Here is an 18,619-nt window from a genome sequence, read left to right on the forward strand (position 1 = left end):
GGGGGCAGACTTCCATTCTCCTTGCTCCTTTCAGGTGCAAGACTCCTTGAAACCTTTGCTAGTTATATACATTTAACCTGGGGTTCCTATCAACAAGAAATGTGTGGGGCTTAATTCTCTGAAGACAGGAAGCAGGCCATGGAGGAGAAAGCTGTGATGGCCAGACGGGCAGATGTGTGTCTCAATGTGGCAGAACAGTTGACTTCCTTGACAAAAAAAAAAAATCATGCTTTTTTTCTTTCTATAAAGTTAACTTTATATTTTTTAATTCATTATTCTAGTGGTTTATACTAAAGGATGTTTTAATTTGAACATTTTCCCTTTTTATTTAAATTAGAAACAAGCTTCTTTTACATGTCAATCCAAGTTCCCTCTCTCTTTCCTCCTCCTCTGCCCCCCCCACCAACCCCCATCCCATCCCCTTTCTGCTCCCTAGGGAGGGTAGGGCCTTCCATGGGGATCTTCAAAGTCTGTCATATCATTTGGAACAGGGCCTAGGCCCTCCCCCATGTGTCTAGGCTGAAAGAGCTCCCCAAATCCATTCGTATACTAGGGGTAAATACTGATCCACTGCCAGAGGCCCCATAGATTGCCCAAGCCTCCTAACTGACACCCACGTTCAGGGAGTCTGAGTCAGTCCTATGCTGTTTTCCCAGCTATCAGTCTGGGGTCCATGGGTCAGTTGTTTCTGTGAGTTTCTCCAGCCTGATCTTGACCCCTTTGCTCATCACTCCTCCCTCTCTGTAACTGGATTTCAGGAGCTCAGTTCAGTGTTTAGCTGTGGATGTCTGCTTCTGCTTCCATCATCTACTGGATGAAGGCTCTAGGTTCCTGAACATAATACCAGTAGCACAGACACTGAGACTGACAATTAATAAATGGGACCTCCCGAAACTGAGAAGCTTCTGTGAGGCAAAGGACACAGTCAACAAGACAAAATGGTAGTCCACAGATTGGGAAAAGATATTCACCAACCCCACATCTGACAGAGGGCTGATCTTCAAAATATACAAAGAACTCAAGAAGCTCGTCACCAAAACACCAAATAATCCAATTAAACTGGATTTAATAGGGGTACAGAACTAAATAGACAATCCTCAATAGATGAATCTAAAATGCCTGAAAGAGAGTTAAGAAAATGCTCAACATCCTTAGCCATCAGGAAAATGCAAAACATTTTCTGAATACAATACAAAACAACTCTGAATACCATCTTACTCCTGTCAGAATGACTAAAGTCAAAAACACCAATGACAGTTTATGCTGGAGAGGATGTATAGAAAGGGAAACACTCCTCCACTGCTGGTGGGAGTGCAAACTCACACAGCTACTTTGGAAATCAGTATGGTGACTCCTCAAAAAAATGGGAATCGGTCTACCACAAGATCCAGCAATTCCACTCTTAGGCATATACCCAAAAGAAGCACATTCATACAGCAAGGACATCTGTTCAACTATGCTCATTGCAGCATTATTTGTAAGCCTGAACCTGGACTGAAGAACGGATAAGGAAAATGTGGTACATTTACACAATGGAGTATTACTCAGTGGAAAAAAAAAACAATGGAATATTGAAATTTGCAGGCAAATGGATGGACCTAGAAGAAACCATCCTGAGTGAGGTAACCCAGTCACAGAAAGACAAACATAGTATGTACTCACTCATGTATGGATTTCAGACATAGAACAAAGGATTATCAGCCTACAATCCACATCGCCAGAGAAGCTAGGAAACAAGGAGGACCCTAAGAGAGACATACATGGTACCCTGGAGAAGGGGAAAGGGGCAAGATCTCCTGAGCAAATTGGGAGAATTTTGGAGGAGAGGGAGTTAGGAGAAAGAGAAGTGGAGAAGAGAACATAAGGGAGCAGGAAGATCTAGTCAGGGGAAGAATAGAGGAGAGCAAGAAAAGAGATACCATAATAGAGGGAGCCATTACGGGTTTAAAGAGAAATCTGGCACTAGGGAAATGTCCAGAGATCTACAAGGATGACTGCAACTAAAAATCTAAGCAACCGTGGAGAGACTACCTTAAATGCCCTTTTCCGATAATGAAAATCATGCTATTTTGACTAATTGTTGATAGCATTTTTTTATCCAAGGAGAACCAAAGCCTTTGCAGATCTTATCTTAGTCCTTAAAATATTGCTTAAAAAGGTAGAAATACCCTTTATTCTTTTCCAATGGCTGTGGGAAATAAAGAAAAAAGCTGGCAAAATAGCACAGTGGGCAAAAGTGCTTGTTCTGTAAGTCTAGTGACCAGTGTTCCATCCCAGACACTCACATCAAGATGAAAGGAGAGAACCAACTCCACAAGCTTGCCTTCTGACTTACACAGATGCACCATGGTGTGATCTCTCTCTGTCTCTGTCTCTGTCTCTGTCTCTGTCTCTGTCTCTGTCTCTCTCTCTCTCTCTCTCTCTCTCACACACACACACACACACACGCACGCACGCACGCACGCACGCACGCACGCATATCATGGTTACTTGCGCAATAATAATAAAACTTTAAAATATTTTAAAATAAGGAATGGGATATTGGGCCACGGGCTTTCCAGGGCAAAAGCCCAGCAAAACTCCAACATTGCTGAAATAAATACACACACAATTCATAACATTTGAGAAACCAACAACAATGAACCAGGTGGAGAGTGTGCTTTGTGATTCATAAGCCACCTTGCATGCAACAAGCAGAGGAAGATTGGCGTGGTCTCAGACTGGTGTTTTTAGTCACTGCCTTGAATGTGCTATAGTTAGAAAGGGAATTTAAATTGCCACTGCTTCCAAAATAGAAATGGTCCTATTCTGAAGCCATCTTTCAACAGGACAATACCAGTGCCTATCACGGAGACTGGCTGCCTTTGATCCTGAGGCCAGGCTCAGTCTTAAAAAAAAAAAAAGTGTTGCACTGGTAGGGAATTTTCTTTAGAATCCAAGTAGGTCATGGATACAAGAGAATACAAGAGAATACTTTCTTTGCATTAAAAAATAATAAGACCAAAGCCGAATGAAATCTAAACGCCCTTACTAAGTAAACGGCAAAATAAATTAGCTGGTATAAATAGCTGTGTGGTGCACTAAAACACACACATGGGAGACATTTCCTCAAACTGACGTAGTTTCAGAAACATAATTAACCTGCTATCATTTGTTCTGGTTCTTTCTCTTATCAAAAGGTTAATGGGCTGGAGGGATGGCTCAGTCAGTAAAATGTTTGCTTTGCAATCATGAGGACCTCAGTTCAAGCCCCAGAATCCAATGTTGTAGCATGCCTACAATCCTAGTGCTGGGAAGGTGAAGACAGGCAGGTCCCTGGTGCTTGCTAGCCAGCTTGGCAAGCTCCGGGTTAGTGACCAACTACTTCAAACCCCCTATGTATCCCTCAAAATCAAGGTGGCCCAGTCCATTGGCCTATATACATACCTGTACACTTGCACTTACACATGCCCAAGCACAGATATGTGCATGGAAATACATTATCTAGGAACAGGCCTTCTCTGCCCTTGAACAATATGAAATGCCCTCAGGCATCTTTCAGTAGCTTTGTCAGAAATGTGAACATGTTCTCCATGTTGGTAATTTACAAAACCAAACACAGAGCCGCTACAAAGGGCTTGCCTCTGCTACTGTGATTATGCATTCCATGTTTGTGGTCCCAGAGCCATCCTCGGCACACTACATCCCCAGCACACTAGCCACTCTATCTTCTAGAGTCCCCAGAAGGCTCACTGATGAAATTCGGTGCTCCCCCATTGCTGAGAGCACATCTGCATCAGCCATCAAAACCCCCAAAGATTGACTTTTAAAAGTCTTCAATAGAAACATTTCACCCTCTCCACCAGGTGAAATCTAATCCCCCAGTCCTGTCTATTTGTAACCTACACTTCCACAGAGGGTCATCCGGCAAGGAGCATCCTTGAGGCGTCTTGTGAATGCTGACCTTGTGTACATGTGGGTTTCCCATCAGCCCCACCCACCCACCATCAACACTGAAGCAGACTGTTCACAGAGCAGTTTGGAAGATCCAGAGAGAGAAAGACAACCCTTCGTGGAAGCCTGCCACTGGGAGCTAAGTGACCAGAAAGAAACCCGCTCACTTTTTACATGCAAGGTAGTTCATGAATTGCAAAGCAGATTCCTCTCCTAAGTTTACTTCTTGTTGGGTGTTTTGGGCCTGATGAATTGCACGTGGATTAACAAGATATGAGTGGATTCTTGCCTGGTTCTCGTTCTGGAAAACTGTATTGCATGAGAAAATGCCCCCACCCCCTTCTTCTCTTCTTTATCAGAGTTTCTAGAGACCAGCTCAAACGAGGGCTGTGTCTGCTTAGAAATCCCTGTAAGCAAATTGATGACTGCAGTTTACCAGAGTAGATGTCTGACTATAGACCACTATGACAGCAAGAAAAACCACTGCTCCTTGTCTCCTTGTGACATGCCTTCTCCCTGTGTACCTGCTCGGATCCTGGGATAGTAGATTGTTCTATTATAAGAATCAGACAGTATGACTCAACTCAGCACAGCAACACCGGGGTCACAGTAATGATATCTCAAATCTACCTGAAGTGTGAGGTTTGCCTGCTGCCCGCCCCTCCCCATGGTTTGTATCACATGCTTTGTATCACATCCCAAAGTCCATTCGGGGAAGGAATTTGTGTATGTGTGAGCATGCGTGTGTGTGTGTGCATGTATGTGCATATACATGTCTGTGTGTGCAAGTTTGTATGGGTGTGTACACATGTGTAGAAGCCAAGCATCGTGTATCTTCCTCAATCACATCTCTACCTTATTTACCTGATAAAGGGACTCACAGAGTGTGTAGTTCTTTGATTGTCCATACTGGTTGGCCACTCAGTGGCAGGGATGCTCCTATCTCTGCACCCACAGCACTTGTATTACAGATTTGTGTGGCTTTGCCTGGCTTTTACAGAGGTTCTGGGGATTCAACGCTAGTCCTGGTGTTTATACATCAGCCACTTGACTGATTGAGCTGTCTTCCCAGCCCCAGATAAGGAATGTTTGATACCATGTAACAACAACAGCAAACCAGCAATAGTGAGGGAAAGGTACAGGAAGGGAGAAGGTGATGGCGCATGTGAGATGGGCTGCAGCTGCCCTTCAGAGCCGCACACCTGCCCCAGCTTTCTGAGGGCAATCCCAACACTATGTCTTAATACCCTAATTACATCTTCAACAAATGGTGATAGCATAACTGGATTCTGGCATGTAGAAGGCTGTAAATAGATCCATGTCTATCACCATGCACAAAACTTAAGTCCAAATGGATCAAAGACCCCAACATAAATCCAGCCACACGGAACTTATTAGAAAAAAATAGGAAATACCCTTGAACAAATTGGTACAGGAGACGGCTTCCTAAACATTACACCAGTAGCACAGACACTGAGTTTGGCAATTAATAAATGGGACCTCCTGAAACTGAGAAGCTTCTGTAAGGCAAAGGACACAATCAACAAGACAAAACGGCAGTCCACAGATTGGGAAAAGATATTCACCAACCCCACATCTGACAGAGGGCTGATCTCCAAAATATACAAAGAACTCAAGAAGCTAGTCTCCAAAACACCAAATAATCCAACTAAAAAGTGGATACAGAACTAAATAGACAATTCTCAAAGGAGGAATCTAAAATGGCTAAAAGACACATAAGAAAGTGTTCAACATCCTTAGCCATCAGGGAAATGCAAATCAAAACAACTCTGTGATACCATCTTACTCCTGTCAGAATGGCTAAAATCAAAAACACCAATGACAGTTTATGCTGGAAAGGTTGTGGAGAAAGGGGAACACTTATCCACTGCTGGTAGGAGTGCCAACTTTGGAAATCAGTCTGGCGACTCCTCAAGAAAATGGGAATCAATCTACCACAATATCCAGCAATTCCACTCTTAGGCATAAACACAAAAGAAGCAATTCATACAACAAGGACATCTGTTCAATGATGTTCATCACAGAATTATTTGTAATAGCCAGAACCTGAAAGCAACCTAGATGCCCCTCAACTGAAGAATGGATAGAGAAAATGTGGTACATCTACACAACGGAGTACTACTCAGTGGAAAAAACAATGGAATCTTGAAATCTACAGGCAAATGGATGGAACTAGAAGAAACCATTCTGATCGAGGTAACCCAGTCACAAAGACAAATGTGGTATGTACTCACTAATATATGGATTCTAGACATAGAACAAAGGATTACCAGCCTACAACCCACACCACCAGAGAAGCTAAGGAACAAGCAGGAGTCTTAAGAGAGACATACATGGTACCCCTGAGAAGGGGAAAAGGACAAGATATCCTGAGCAAATTGGGAGCATGGGGAAGGGGAGTGCACGGAGAAGGAGCTATGAGAATGAGAAGGCAAGAAGAGGAGAAGTGAGGAGGACAGGAGGGAGCAAGAAGGTCGAGTTGGGGGAAGAATAGAAGAGAGCAAGATAAGAGATACTATAATAGAGGGAGATACTATAGGTTTAAAGAGAATTCAGGCACTAGGAAAATGTCTGGAGATCTACAAAGATGACCCCAACTAACATTCTAAGCAATAGTGGAGAGGCTACCTTAAATGCCTTCCCCTGATAATGAGATTGAAAAGTATCCTATATGCCATCCTATAGCCTTCATCCAGCAGCTGATGGAAGTAGAAGCAGACACCCACAGCTAAACACTGAACTGAACTGTAATCTAGTTGTAGAGAAGGAGGAGTAATGAGCAAAGGGGTCCAGACCAGGCTGGTGAAACCCATAGAAACAGCTGACCTGAACAAGGGAGAGCTCATGGTCCCCAGACTGATAGATGGGAAACCAGCATGGGACTAATCCAGACCCCAGGAACATGGGTGTCAGTGAGGAAACCTCGTAAATCTATGGGGCCCCTTGTAGTGGATCAGAACTTACTCCTAGTATAGGAATGGACTTTGGGAGACCATCCCACATAGAGGGATACTCCCTGAGCCTAGACACACGGGATGGACCTAGGCCCTATCCCAAAGGTATGATAGACTCGGAAGACTCCCGTATGTAAGACCTCACCCTCCCTGGGGCGCAGAAAAGGTATGGGATAGGTAGGGTGTTAGTGGGGGGGGCAATGCAGAAGGAGAGGGAGAGGGAATTGGAATTAATATGTAAAACAATATTGTTTCTAATTCAAATAAAAAAATTTAAAAAATCAGTCTTAAACCCTGGATATGATTTTTTTTTTTTAATGCACAATGGTGGGAGGATAGTTTTCCCCTCATTGGAGAGATTTTTCAGAGCCTGTGTGTGTGTGTGTGTGTGTGTGTGTGTGTGTGTGTGTGTGTGTGTGTGTGTTTGCAAGTGTGACATGCGCATGCTGGGGGGTTGCTGTGACAGAGGCAGGAAGAACACACAGAACACAGGAAGGTAAAAGTACATGGCTATGGCCGGCACCTGAATAGTGGATCCTGACAGCATCCAAGGCCACTGGGCTACCAGGGCCAGAAGAAACAATATGTAACTAGGAGCTGGAAGATCCTGGGCCACCAGTGGGCTGGTCGGGGTGAACCCAGACTCTCTCCCACAAATCAGACTCCAAGTTATTGGGATAAAGGGTAAAGGACACCTGAGGTGGAGGAATAAGAGGAGACTGGTTTCATGCACAGAGTTTCCATGTGGGGACATGAAACTGAAAGCCACAACAGGAAATGAACTCACACCTGTTAGAGCAGTATTCATCACAAAAGGGAAAGATAGGTTTTGGTGAGGACATGGAGAAAGGAGACCCCTTCTGGTATACTATGGATGGTACTGCCATTAAGGAAGGTGGGAAGTTCTCAGAAAAGTACAAACTGTGGATGAAAGCATCTGCCTTGCAAGTGGAGACCTGCGTTTGAATCACCAGAACCCACATAAAAGATGGATATGTGGCAGGAGTGTTTGTAAGCCAAGTGTTCTTACAGGGAGATAAGCAGCAGACAGAAGAGCCTCCAGCTACCCTGGCATGCACAGCAGTGGAAACACTACAGAAAGATCCTGCCTCAAACAAAGCAGAAGGCAAGCGCTAGCACCTAGATTGTCCTCTGACATCTACATACATGTTGTGGCATATGTGCCTACACAAGCATATGTGTGCATGTGGGTCATACATACACACACACACACACACACACACACACACACACGGAGCTGGAAAGATGGTTCATCTGCTAAGAGCTCTTGCTGCTCTCCTAGAGGACCTGGTTTCATTTTCCAGCACCCACATTAGTCCGCTTAACTACTTGAAACCCCAGCTCTAGAGGATTTGGCGTCCTCTTCTGGCCTCCACAGGCCATGTGTACACATGTTGCATATACTCACATAGACACACACCTACATATAAATAAGTATTTTAAAAAAAATACAAGTGGTGGTTCACACCTTGAATCCCAGCCCTCAGAGGGCAGAGGCAGGTGGATTTCTGAGTTTGAGCCCTGGTCTACAGAGTGAGTTCCGGGGCACTCAATGCACACAGAGAAATCCTGTCTCAAAAATCAAAAAACAAACAAACAAACAAAAAATAAAACAACAAAACCCAAATAGAATTACTATAGCACCCCTCAATCTCACTCTGGGTCTATGCTCAAAGGATGGGAAAACAGTATGTAAAAATGCCTGTGTGCCTGTGTTTATTAAGGCATTATCTGAGATGGCCAAAATACAAATGGCACTGAGGTGGATTGAATGAGAAATGTCCCCCAGTAGGGTGAGGTGTTGGATACTCGGCTCTCAGCTGGTAGCACTATTTTGGGAAGTTATGGAATCTTTAAGAGGTGGAGCCTTACTGAAGGAAGTACAGCACTGGGGGCAGGCTTTGAGAGTTTCTAGTCTTGCCCCAACCCCTGTTGTCTCTTTCTGCTTCCTGTTGCCAATGAAATGTGATCCCTTAGATTCCTGCTCCTGCCACCATGCCATGCCTACATCACTATAATGGACTCTCTCTCTCTGGAACCATAAACCGACATAAACTCTTTCTCCCTTAAATTGCTTTTAGTTATAGCAGTTTGTCATAGCAACAGCAACAACAAAAAACAACAAATGCAAGCTCTCGCCTAAGTATTTGTTCATAGGTGAATGTTTTTTAATAATGTGGTATGTATATACATGCACACGTGAAATACTATTCAACCTTGTAAAACATGGCAATCCTGTCATGTGTAAACATGAATGATCTTGGAGAACATTGTGTGAAGAGAAGTATACTAGGCATGGAAGGAGGAATAATGCATGAGCTCACCTTGCATGAAATATAGCAAAGTCTGACTCACAGACAAAATGAGCAAAGTGTGGGGGGTGCTAGGGACCAGGCAGTGGGTAGAAAGTTCTGGTAGAAGGGAACACAGTCAAGCAAGCGCATGGGATCAGTGAACTCGTTGACCTATGACATAATACAGTGATGGTGGCTATCATCAATAATTATATGGAATGTTCTTGAAAATGGCTGAGAGTACACTGTAAATATTCTCATCAGAAAAAAAGTATGTGATATGATAGACAAATTGACTTGACTTAATCATTCTACCACATAAATGTGACCAAATTATAACTTACCCCCAAAATATATGTAAGATTATTTTTAAACACCTACAGTTTATGACTACATGCTAAGAACACATGAGGAGAAATTGCTAGGTGCCAGCCAGTGTTTGAAGCAATTACATGCACTATTCATCCAACCCCCCTGACTTTAGTCGACTTTATTTGCATATAGGGAAACTGAGGCACATGGAGGGCCACCATCATTCTCAGCATCAGATAGTCAAGTGGATAGGTGGGTAACAAAGGCAGGCAGGCGGATGGCAGAGTCTATGAACCATCCAATCAAGCTGTGTCTTTCGCCACAAGAGCCCAGGGAACAAAAGTGACCTGTCACACAAGGTCCACCCCATGCCTGAGCATCCCCTCCACCAATGCCAACGCACCATGCGCTTAGGTCCAGCCAGAGCTTTGTGCCATGCACTTGGGTATCCATCCACTGCTTCTACTCCTGTATTCAAGATACAGACACAGATGCAAATTTGACCCTTTAACTAGACATTGGTGTCGCCCGGTTTTCAACGCAAGCAGATGAGCCAAGCTACAGGCCTGCACTTACGTGTATTGGTGAGGCAGGGTCAGGCTGGACGCTCTAAAACACAAACCAGAGGGCCTGGGTCAATTCATGATTGCAAGGCTATGCTAATGACAGTACACACGCCCATGCACACCTACCCACTCCCCAACACGCAGAGGATGGGTTCTTGCCTTGAGCAGGGAGTACTGGCAGCTGGCCATAACCAGGCAGAAGAGCAGGACCCATAAGTCTCTACAGAAACCACGATTCAGGGTCAGAAAGCCCAGGAGGGAAACCAGAACACTCAGCAGAATCGCCACCACATTCTCCTTCACGTCTTCAGTTCTGTGTAAAACACACAAACAAGCATGGAGTAAGACCACCACCCATGTCATTACATAAGCAAGCCTCCCTGTGCTCATCCGTAGACTGACACTGCGCTCAGAGCGGCTATGTTGTACCAGCCCCTGTGTCGATTTATTCTTGTGCTGTTCAAACCAAGTCCTCATTTTGACCCTGGGTGTTTGTTCTTGGAATAAATGAAACAGGATCCCACTGACTTCCTTGGCCACTGCACTGGGCTGCCTAGGAGGAGGATTTCAACCACAGCCTGGAATGTTTCAGAACTTCAGAGGCTTCTCTCAGTGAGGGTTTGGGAAGATTGCATTGACACCAGGATGACTGTTTCCTGATTGATCGTCTCTAGAGTCAGAGTTTGCTGCCCTGTTCCAGAGGGCAGGAAGATTCAGAGGGAGAGGTGACCCCCCCCCCAGACAGTCCAGGGATCCTTGCTGGGTGAGCTGAGGCTGTGCAGTCTTGTGGATGATTTTGTTTGTGGAGTCCTCCATATGAGGCAGAAGATGCAGAGGGGCGCTCATCCAGACATGAGGTCTTATCAGGAGGGGTGAAAAAATGTGAAGGGGTATTGAGAGCAATGCTAAAAGGGGGGCTGAAAAACTGAGTCAACCAACCAAGATAGGACAGTGCAGGGTGGGCGAGGGTTGTCTATAACAGGAAGGATGAAAGAAGAAGAAAGTCAATGAGCCAAAGTACTAGAGATGGCCAGGGCATGGCTGAGGGAGTCTGGTTGGCCTGTTGGTGGGAGGGGGGGCAGGCTAGACATGAAAGATGAGCAGGAATGGGACCATGACTTCAGAAGTATGTGATGATAACAGGGGACCAGATGCACAGTAGGACATGGAGGGGCTAGCCAAAAAGCAAAAGGGGGCTCTTTGGGCCACAGGATCAGGGGGAATAGGGATTATGGATTAGTGGGTCCTTCATGAAAATCCTCAGCACATTTTGTAACTGAGCAACATTTACTCATGTGCAATTTGTCATTGCCCACTAAACAGAAGTCCTTCTCAGCAGGGATAGTTAGCTACTGTGTCCCACGAGACAGTCATGAACCTTTTATTTTATTTTAAGGATTTATTTTTAATTATGTGTGTATATGTGTGTCTATGTACAGGTATTGCACAAGTGCATGCAGGTGCCTCTAGAGGCCAGATGATAATGTCAGATCTGAACTCAGGCCCTAATGCTTTGTCCACTGAGCTATAGCCCTGTAACCAAACTTCTGACACTATTGGGGTCCCTCCATGTCTGGTTCCTGTGCTTTGGGACCTGCTATGTTCCATATGAATTTGCCGTTGTCCCAATAGAACACAAACCCTGTGAAGGCAGACACCATGACTGTGTCATTCACTAACACCTAGGTGCACAGCTCAAGCCTGGCTGGGGTAGGTACCCAGCAAAGGATGGATGGATGGATGGATGAGATGCTGAAATAAGGCACATATGGGCAGTTCCTTAGTTTAGATGCTAACCTGATAAGCAAGACAGATGAAGGTAAGGCTTGGGTATTTTCCAAAAGGGTGAGGGTGGGGTAGGAGACAAGAGAAGAGTTAGGAGCATGGACACTGCTGAAAACGTCTGAGAAGGATGGATGGAGGACCAAAGGCAAAGGGGAGGCTACATCTATGGGTGCCAGGAAGCTGCCATTTATAACTAAAGGACTAAGAATGGGGTTAAACAACACGGGGTGAGGGCCTTGGTCTAGGGGTACACAGTGTGGCTGCCTCTGTCCCAGCAGTGCAGGAGCTCATCTCACCTACTTCCCGTATAGCCTGGCAGTTCATCTGTCACACATTCTCAGCTTTAAACTCTGGCAGATCGAGTTTTCTCATACATGTGAGGTTTCATGACACCTCCCACTAAGTACTAGGGGTAATTTATGGATGTCTTTTGAAATAAAAGCTCAGATGTCATGATAAATAAACATGTGGGGAGGGTAGCATGATGGGTAAGCAAGGAAAGCACTTGCCATCGAGTTCAATCTCTCAGACCCGAGTGGTGCAAGGAGAGAAATGACTCCTGCATGTTGTCCTCCGACCTCCATATGTGCACTGTGGTGGGCAGGCAGGGGTATGTGCAACACACACACACACACACACACACACACACACACACACACACACACACACCTATAAAGAGAATCGGTTTTCCTACTAGGGGTCAGCCCAGCATTTCCTTTTTACAGAAAAATAAAGTAGTATTAAAAAAAAAAATACCTCATCTAGCAGGATACATTATCTTGGATTACTAGTCACGCATTAGATGTTCTGCTCATGCGCATGCCCTAGGGTAACACTGTATTGTTAGGTAAGTGATTACAACGCTATTCCCTGACTTGTGGGTCCTGAAATTTACTGCTGTAATTTTGCAAGACTATCTTTTTTTTTTCATGTGATCACACCATTAAAGACATGACTGTACTATTACTGTAACAAGTAATCACTGGGGGACAGATGGCAGCTAGACAGCTCTGCCACTGCCCCAGAGGCTAGAACTGAGCTCTGAACAGACCTTGCTGTGTGAGCATTTGCGATCATACCATCAATTTTTAAACCAATCCCCACCAGAATCACAGCCTCTGAAAACCCTAATATTGTCCCCCAGATATTCTGATGGGGAGCCCACAAACAGGATGTCCCCACTCTAAGCCCATCTTCATCACCATAGCAAACTGGAACCTCCATGCCTTGCCTACCCAAGCTCCGTATCTCCAGCCACAAAGTGTATTATTCTAGAGAACAATAAGAGGGGCAAAAAGGAGGGAGAGGCCTAATCAGAGACCAGCACTAAGTTAGTGTACAGCAGAGGGGAGAGCGGCTGGAATCCAAGGTGTGCAGGGGACAGGTAAGCATCACTCCATTTAACCTCCCCTCCATCCCAGGGCCACAGTTGCTCAGGCAGGGCCTGCCTCCTGCTGCTGAAACTGAAACCACTCCTACCAAAACAGGGCAGGGCATGAACAGACCAAAGCAGCCTGTCCCCCACACAAACCTGCTATCTAGTTCATACTGTTCAATCATCAATTCGCATGGCAACTGTGGAATTCAATGTCTAAGTCACTGGGGGTCACAAGAAAGTGGGGTGTGGGCTGGAAATAATCCAGATAACTTTAGCAAGCTGCAATTTGCATCTTAGGAGCTTTGGATTATGCTCATTGGTGTCTTCCCATATAGTCCGGCCACACCCATGCATGCGTGTCAGCTTACCGATCCAATAGTGCCAACAAGGTGAGTCGATCATACCAGACTTTAATCCACTTCCCAGGGAAAATGATGAATTTGTAAAACTGCTCTCGGTTAAACTTTCCTTGTGCCGAAGAACGTGATGAATCTTCCAGATCCTGACTCATGTGCTTTTCACACCGGAATCAAAAGAAACACCAAAGGCAGAAAAGAGTGTTACTGTGATATGTCCTTGTCACAAACACATTCCATAGTTAAAAACACAAGGGCTGAAGAGATGGCTCAGTGGTTAAAAGTGCTGTCTGTTCTTACAGAGGATTGGGGTTCAGTTCCCAGCACCCACATGGAGCCTCATAACTGTCCAGTTCCAGAGCTCTGATGCCCTCTTCTGTCCTCTGCAGTTTCCTGCATACATGTGGTATACATAAACTTACACACACACACACACACACACACACACACACACACACACACACAATAAATCTTATAAAACACAAAGTCTGGAGATAGAGCTCACTGGTGGAGAGCTACCTAGCATGCTTGAAGCCCTGGGTTCAACTCTAATACTGAAACAACATCTAAAAGCAAAACAAAAAAACATGGTCAAATTCTGAAACCAACATATTTTGTTTAAAAGGGCCAGTCTAAGAAAAGAATAATGATTAAAATCACACCAATTCCATGAAGACGCTACCACTGAAATTCTGGCACTCATCATCTAAAACACTTCTGCTCATTAAGTCAAGGTATGCCTAGGAAATAATTATTATATAAGACAAGAGTCCAAGGAAAATACTTTAAGTGGCTTAATTTTAAAATTTTTATTAAATATAATACTGAAGAAAGTATCCAAATTATATATCCAAATGCAGAGACTTTCATCTAAGGTAACTAGGTCACTGACAAACTCTGTCCTAAGAACAGAATGAGTAGGGGCAGTAGCTCAGCCAGTAAAGGGCTTGCTACAGAAGCGTGAAGACTCCAGTTTGCTCTCCATATGTAAAAATCCAGTCATGATGTTCCTGTAACTCCAGTACTGAGGAGGGAGATGCCAATGGATGGATGAGGCTTACTGATTGGCCAGTTTAGATTACTTGGTGAGTGCCAGACTACAGAGAGACCCTGTTTCAAAAAATAGAGAATGAGTGATTAACTACAGCTGAGGTTAACCTCTGGCCTCCACACATATGAGCACAAACACTTGTGTGTCTGAGTCTGCGTGTATATGTGGGTGCATACGTGTGTGTGTGTGTGTGTGTGTGTGTGTGTGTGTGTGTGTGTGTGTGTGTGTGTGTGCCTGTCTCAGGCTGAGTGTAGGGTGATGGTGACCCACAGCTCTCCTGAGGTTTCAGGACCACTGAATCCCCCCCTCCCACCCAGGCAGGTTTGTAGCCCTTATTCACACTATGTGGGTGCTCCAAATCCCTCAGAGGATTTGCCTTAAAGCATCTTTTCACACCTAGCAGAAACAAAAGTACAGTTTAATATGGAAGAGTGGAGCTTTGATGTATGTATCAAAGAATCACACAGATCAAAATCCAAAGCAGGAGTGACACATAAGCAAACAAAAAAAGCCTTCAAATCTCGCTGGGACCTGAAACACACTTGTTTAGCTGAGCTTTGGTGGCACATGCCTTTAATCCCAGCACTTGGGAGGCAGAGGCAGGTGGATCTCTGTGAGTTTCAGGCCAGCCTGGTCTCTAGAGCGAGTGCCAGGATAGGCTCCAAAGCTACACAGAGAAACCCTGTCTCAAAAAAAAAAAAAAAAAAAAAAAAAAAAAGCATGACAGCCTGTGCTGAGGCACACAGGCTGACAGACCACACACGCACAGACAGACAACGCACATGCACACACACACATCACATACACACACAAACACACATATCCCACACACATCACACACACACACACACACACACACACACACACACACACACACACACACACACACACTGGGTGAGTTTGGGAATTGCAATGATCAACTTCAAGGACAGTTGCTGATATCCAAGCACCTAATATGTGTTCAGAGTGGCCCAGATTCTCTTTCACAGACCCCTGCAAAGCCCTGGGTGAGAACAGACTCTGCCTTCTCTGCAGCACCAACATGGACTTGGTAACTCAGCTTAAGGACCAGGAAGTTACCCTGAACATAAAGCGCTGATGCACATATGAGGCATAGGAAAGGAAAGCCATCCTGTCCCAAGGACAATACCCAGGAGCTGATGGGCAGGGGATGCAGTGAGACTCTGAAAGCAACGTGTGTCCTGGGTTCATGTCTTAGGGTTTCTATTGTTGTAACTAAACACCATGACCAACCAAGCAAGTTGGGGAGGAAAGGGTTTATTCTGCTTACACTTCCATCTTGCCATTCATCATCAAAGAAAGTTAGGACAAGAGCTCACACAAGGCAGGGACCTGGAGGCAGGAACCTGGAGACAGGAGCTGTTGCAGAGCCAATGGAGGGCTATTGCCTATTGGCTTGCTCCTCATGGCTTGATCAGCCTGCTTTCTTATAGAACCCAAGACCACCAGCCCAGAGATGACACAACACACAATGGACTGGGCCCTCCCCCATTGATCACTAATTAAGAAAATGCCCTGCAGGCCTGCCTCCAGCCCAGTTTTATGGAGGCATTTTCTCAGTTGAGGATCCCTCTTCTCTGATGATTTTAGCTTGTGTCAAGTTGACATAAAACAAACCAGCACAGCTCTATTTCAAGACAAGATACCATCTTGGAAACCACCTGGTGCTGCATCAGCAGGAACTTGTGCAAACGTCCATGGTCCATGAACTTGACATTGCAACAAACCTTACACTCAAGGGTCTTGGCTTCATGGTCCACTGATACATCATGGGCAAGAAATACATGCACCAGTGAGTCAGCTTGCTGTTCTGGTGATGTGGGGTCCAGGTGAGATGCATGCATTGGCCAAGGCCAGCAGAAATTAAAAGTCCCCAAAGGAAATGGACTGAGCCAGGGGCTCTACACATGTGTAGCCAAAGGGAGCATGAGGGTAGTGGGAAGAAAAAGAGGTATACAGCCTGTTTCCAGTCCTTGCTAAGAATAGCAGGCAAGTCCTACAAGTCCTGGTTGCTGCAGGAAGTGTGCCTGTGGCTGCCTCCCCTGCAGGTCTCACCCAACCTTTCATAGTGCCTGTTCTGTCTGGGGACTGCAGCATCTGTCTCCAGAGTACCAGATCCCTTTGCAGTGACAGTCTCAGCCAGACACAGATGCACTGGCTGATAGGTTAGGAAAGATCTCAAAAGCTGGGCAGTCTTCACCAGTGCATGTGTGGCTCCTAGAATCAGCGAAGGCATCTGGCCTCCAGAAAGTTTTTGTTGGGTCACAAACAAGAGACCATCTCAGTTTTATTTTGTAAACAAAACCTCATTTAACTTCTGGTGATATCCAGTCAATTTATAGAACTTTAAGAATTTTTAGCAGGGCAGTGGTGGTGCACACCTTTAATCCCAGCACTTGGGAGGCAGAGGCAGGTGGTCAGCCTGGTCTACAGAGTGAGTTCCAGGACAGCCAGGGTTACAAAATGAATCCTTGTCTTCAAAAGCCAAAACCAAAACCAAAAACTTTTTAGAACTTTTAAAAATTACTTCTCCTTGTAATCCTTTTACAAATGTACATATCCAGGAGAAGGCAGAATAGCAGCTTTTATTCCCCCGCCTCTGTATGTGCAGAATAAAACCACAAACTGCAAGCATATTATATTTAACTTAAAACTGAGAAAAGACACTGTGGTGGTTTGAATAAAAATAGCCCTCATAAACCCATAGGGATTGGCACTATTAGGAGGTGTGGCCTTGTTGGAGGAAGTGTTTCACTGCGGGAGGAGATGGGCTTTGAGGTTTCAGAAGCTGAAACTATGCTCAGTGTCACTCTCTCTTCCTGCTGCCTGCAAATCCACATGTAGAATTCACAGCTCCTTCTCCAGCACCATGGTCCTCCTGCATGCAGCCATGCTTCTAGCCATGATGATAATGGACTGAATCTCTGAACTGTAAGCCATCCCCAATTAAACGTTTTCTTTTATAAGGGTTGCCATGGTCATTGTGTCTCTTCATAGCAATAAAATCTTAACTAAGACAGACAGAAAGCCCTCCACGGATTTGGTTGAGTAACAATAAAACTATGGTAAATTAGTATTTTATGTGATTTTATACTCATAGTTTTTGTTTTTAAGTGTGTGTGTGTGTGTGTGTGTGTGTGTGTGTGTGTGTGTGTGTGTGTGTGTACAGAGGTCAGAGGACAACTTGTGAAAATTAGTTTGCTCCTTCTACAATGTGGGACCAGGAATTGAACTCAGGGCCTCAGGCTTGGCTGTGTGTCTTTACCAGCTAAGTCATCTTGCAGGCCCAACTGACAAAAGAGTTTTAAGAGTGAAACGAAGGCACTGCAGCTGTGTCTACTCAATCTTTGAAATCTCTCTATTCAGCCTTGAGTTTCTGCTAGAACTAGGATGCTTCTAAGACTTGCTAGTGCCTCTTATGTCCTCAAAGGTCCCTTCACCTCCAGCTTTTCTACCCAGGACACTGGGAGCAGTCACACCCTCCCAGGCTGTCTCAGCATATCTGGGGAACCTTCTGGATAGATCCACACTAACCTGCTAGAAGTAGGAGTGTGAAAAGAAGCCGACCCTATCTAGGCCTAGGTTGGTAGGGGACCACGTTTCTCAGAGTGTACACTCTACAGGGGCTGTCTGTACCACAGCTGGGGTGAGAACTGAGCACTGGCCCTGAGATGCAGCTGAAAGATCTCACAGCTGCATCTATCAAGGACCTGTGTGTGACAAAAGCCCACAGCCAAGGTCTGAGGGCCTCAGAGGTCCAGGAAAGATGGGTGCTCTCAAAGACGCAAGTTGAAGGGGGGAAGCTGTGTGATGCATGGTCCTCAGAGAAGGGGGCAAATGGTGCAGTCTCTGGTGGTTCGTGGGGCAGAGCCAACCCCACCCAGAGCCAGGCAGGAGTTACACCCACAGCCACCATACTGAATTTAT

At 45.1% G+C, this 18,619-nt stretch overlaps 1 protein-coding gene across 2 annotated transcripts in view; it reads right to left on the minus strand.

The window, feature by feature from the left end:
• The window catches only part of Pcnx2 (pecanex 2), a 159,118-nt gene that overhangs the window by 101,267 nt on the left and 39,232 nt on the right, over positions 1-18,619 (minus strand). For both annotated transcript variants that reach the window (XM_027404801.2, XM_035442761.1), the window contains exons 10-12: positions 13,633-13,778; positions 10,261-10,414; positions 10,112-10,144 (exon numbers count right to left, since the gene is read on the minus strand). In XM_027404801.2, coding sequence (XP_027260602.1) covers positions 10,112-10,144; positions 10,261-10,414; positions 13,633-13,778 — 333 coding nt within the window. The remainder of the gene's footprint in view (positions 1-10,111; positions 10,145-10,260; positions 10,415-13,632; positions 13,779-18,619) is intronic.

This window comes from Cricetulus griseus, chromosome 3 (assembly GCF_003668045.3).
Source record: "Cricetulus griseus strain 17A/GY chromosome 3, alternate assembly CriGri-PICRH-1.0, whole genome shotgun sequence".
NCBI lineage: Eukaryota > Metazoa > Chordata > Mammalia > Rodentia > Cricetidae > Cricetulus > Cricetulus griseus.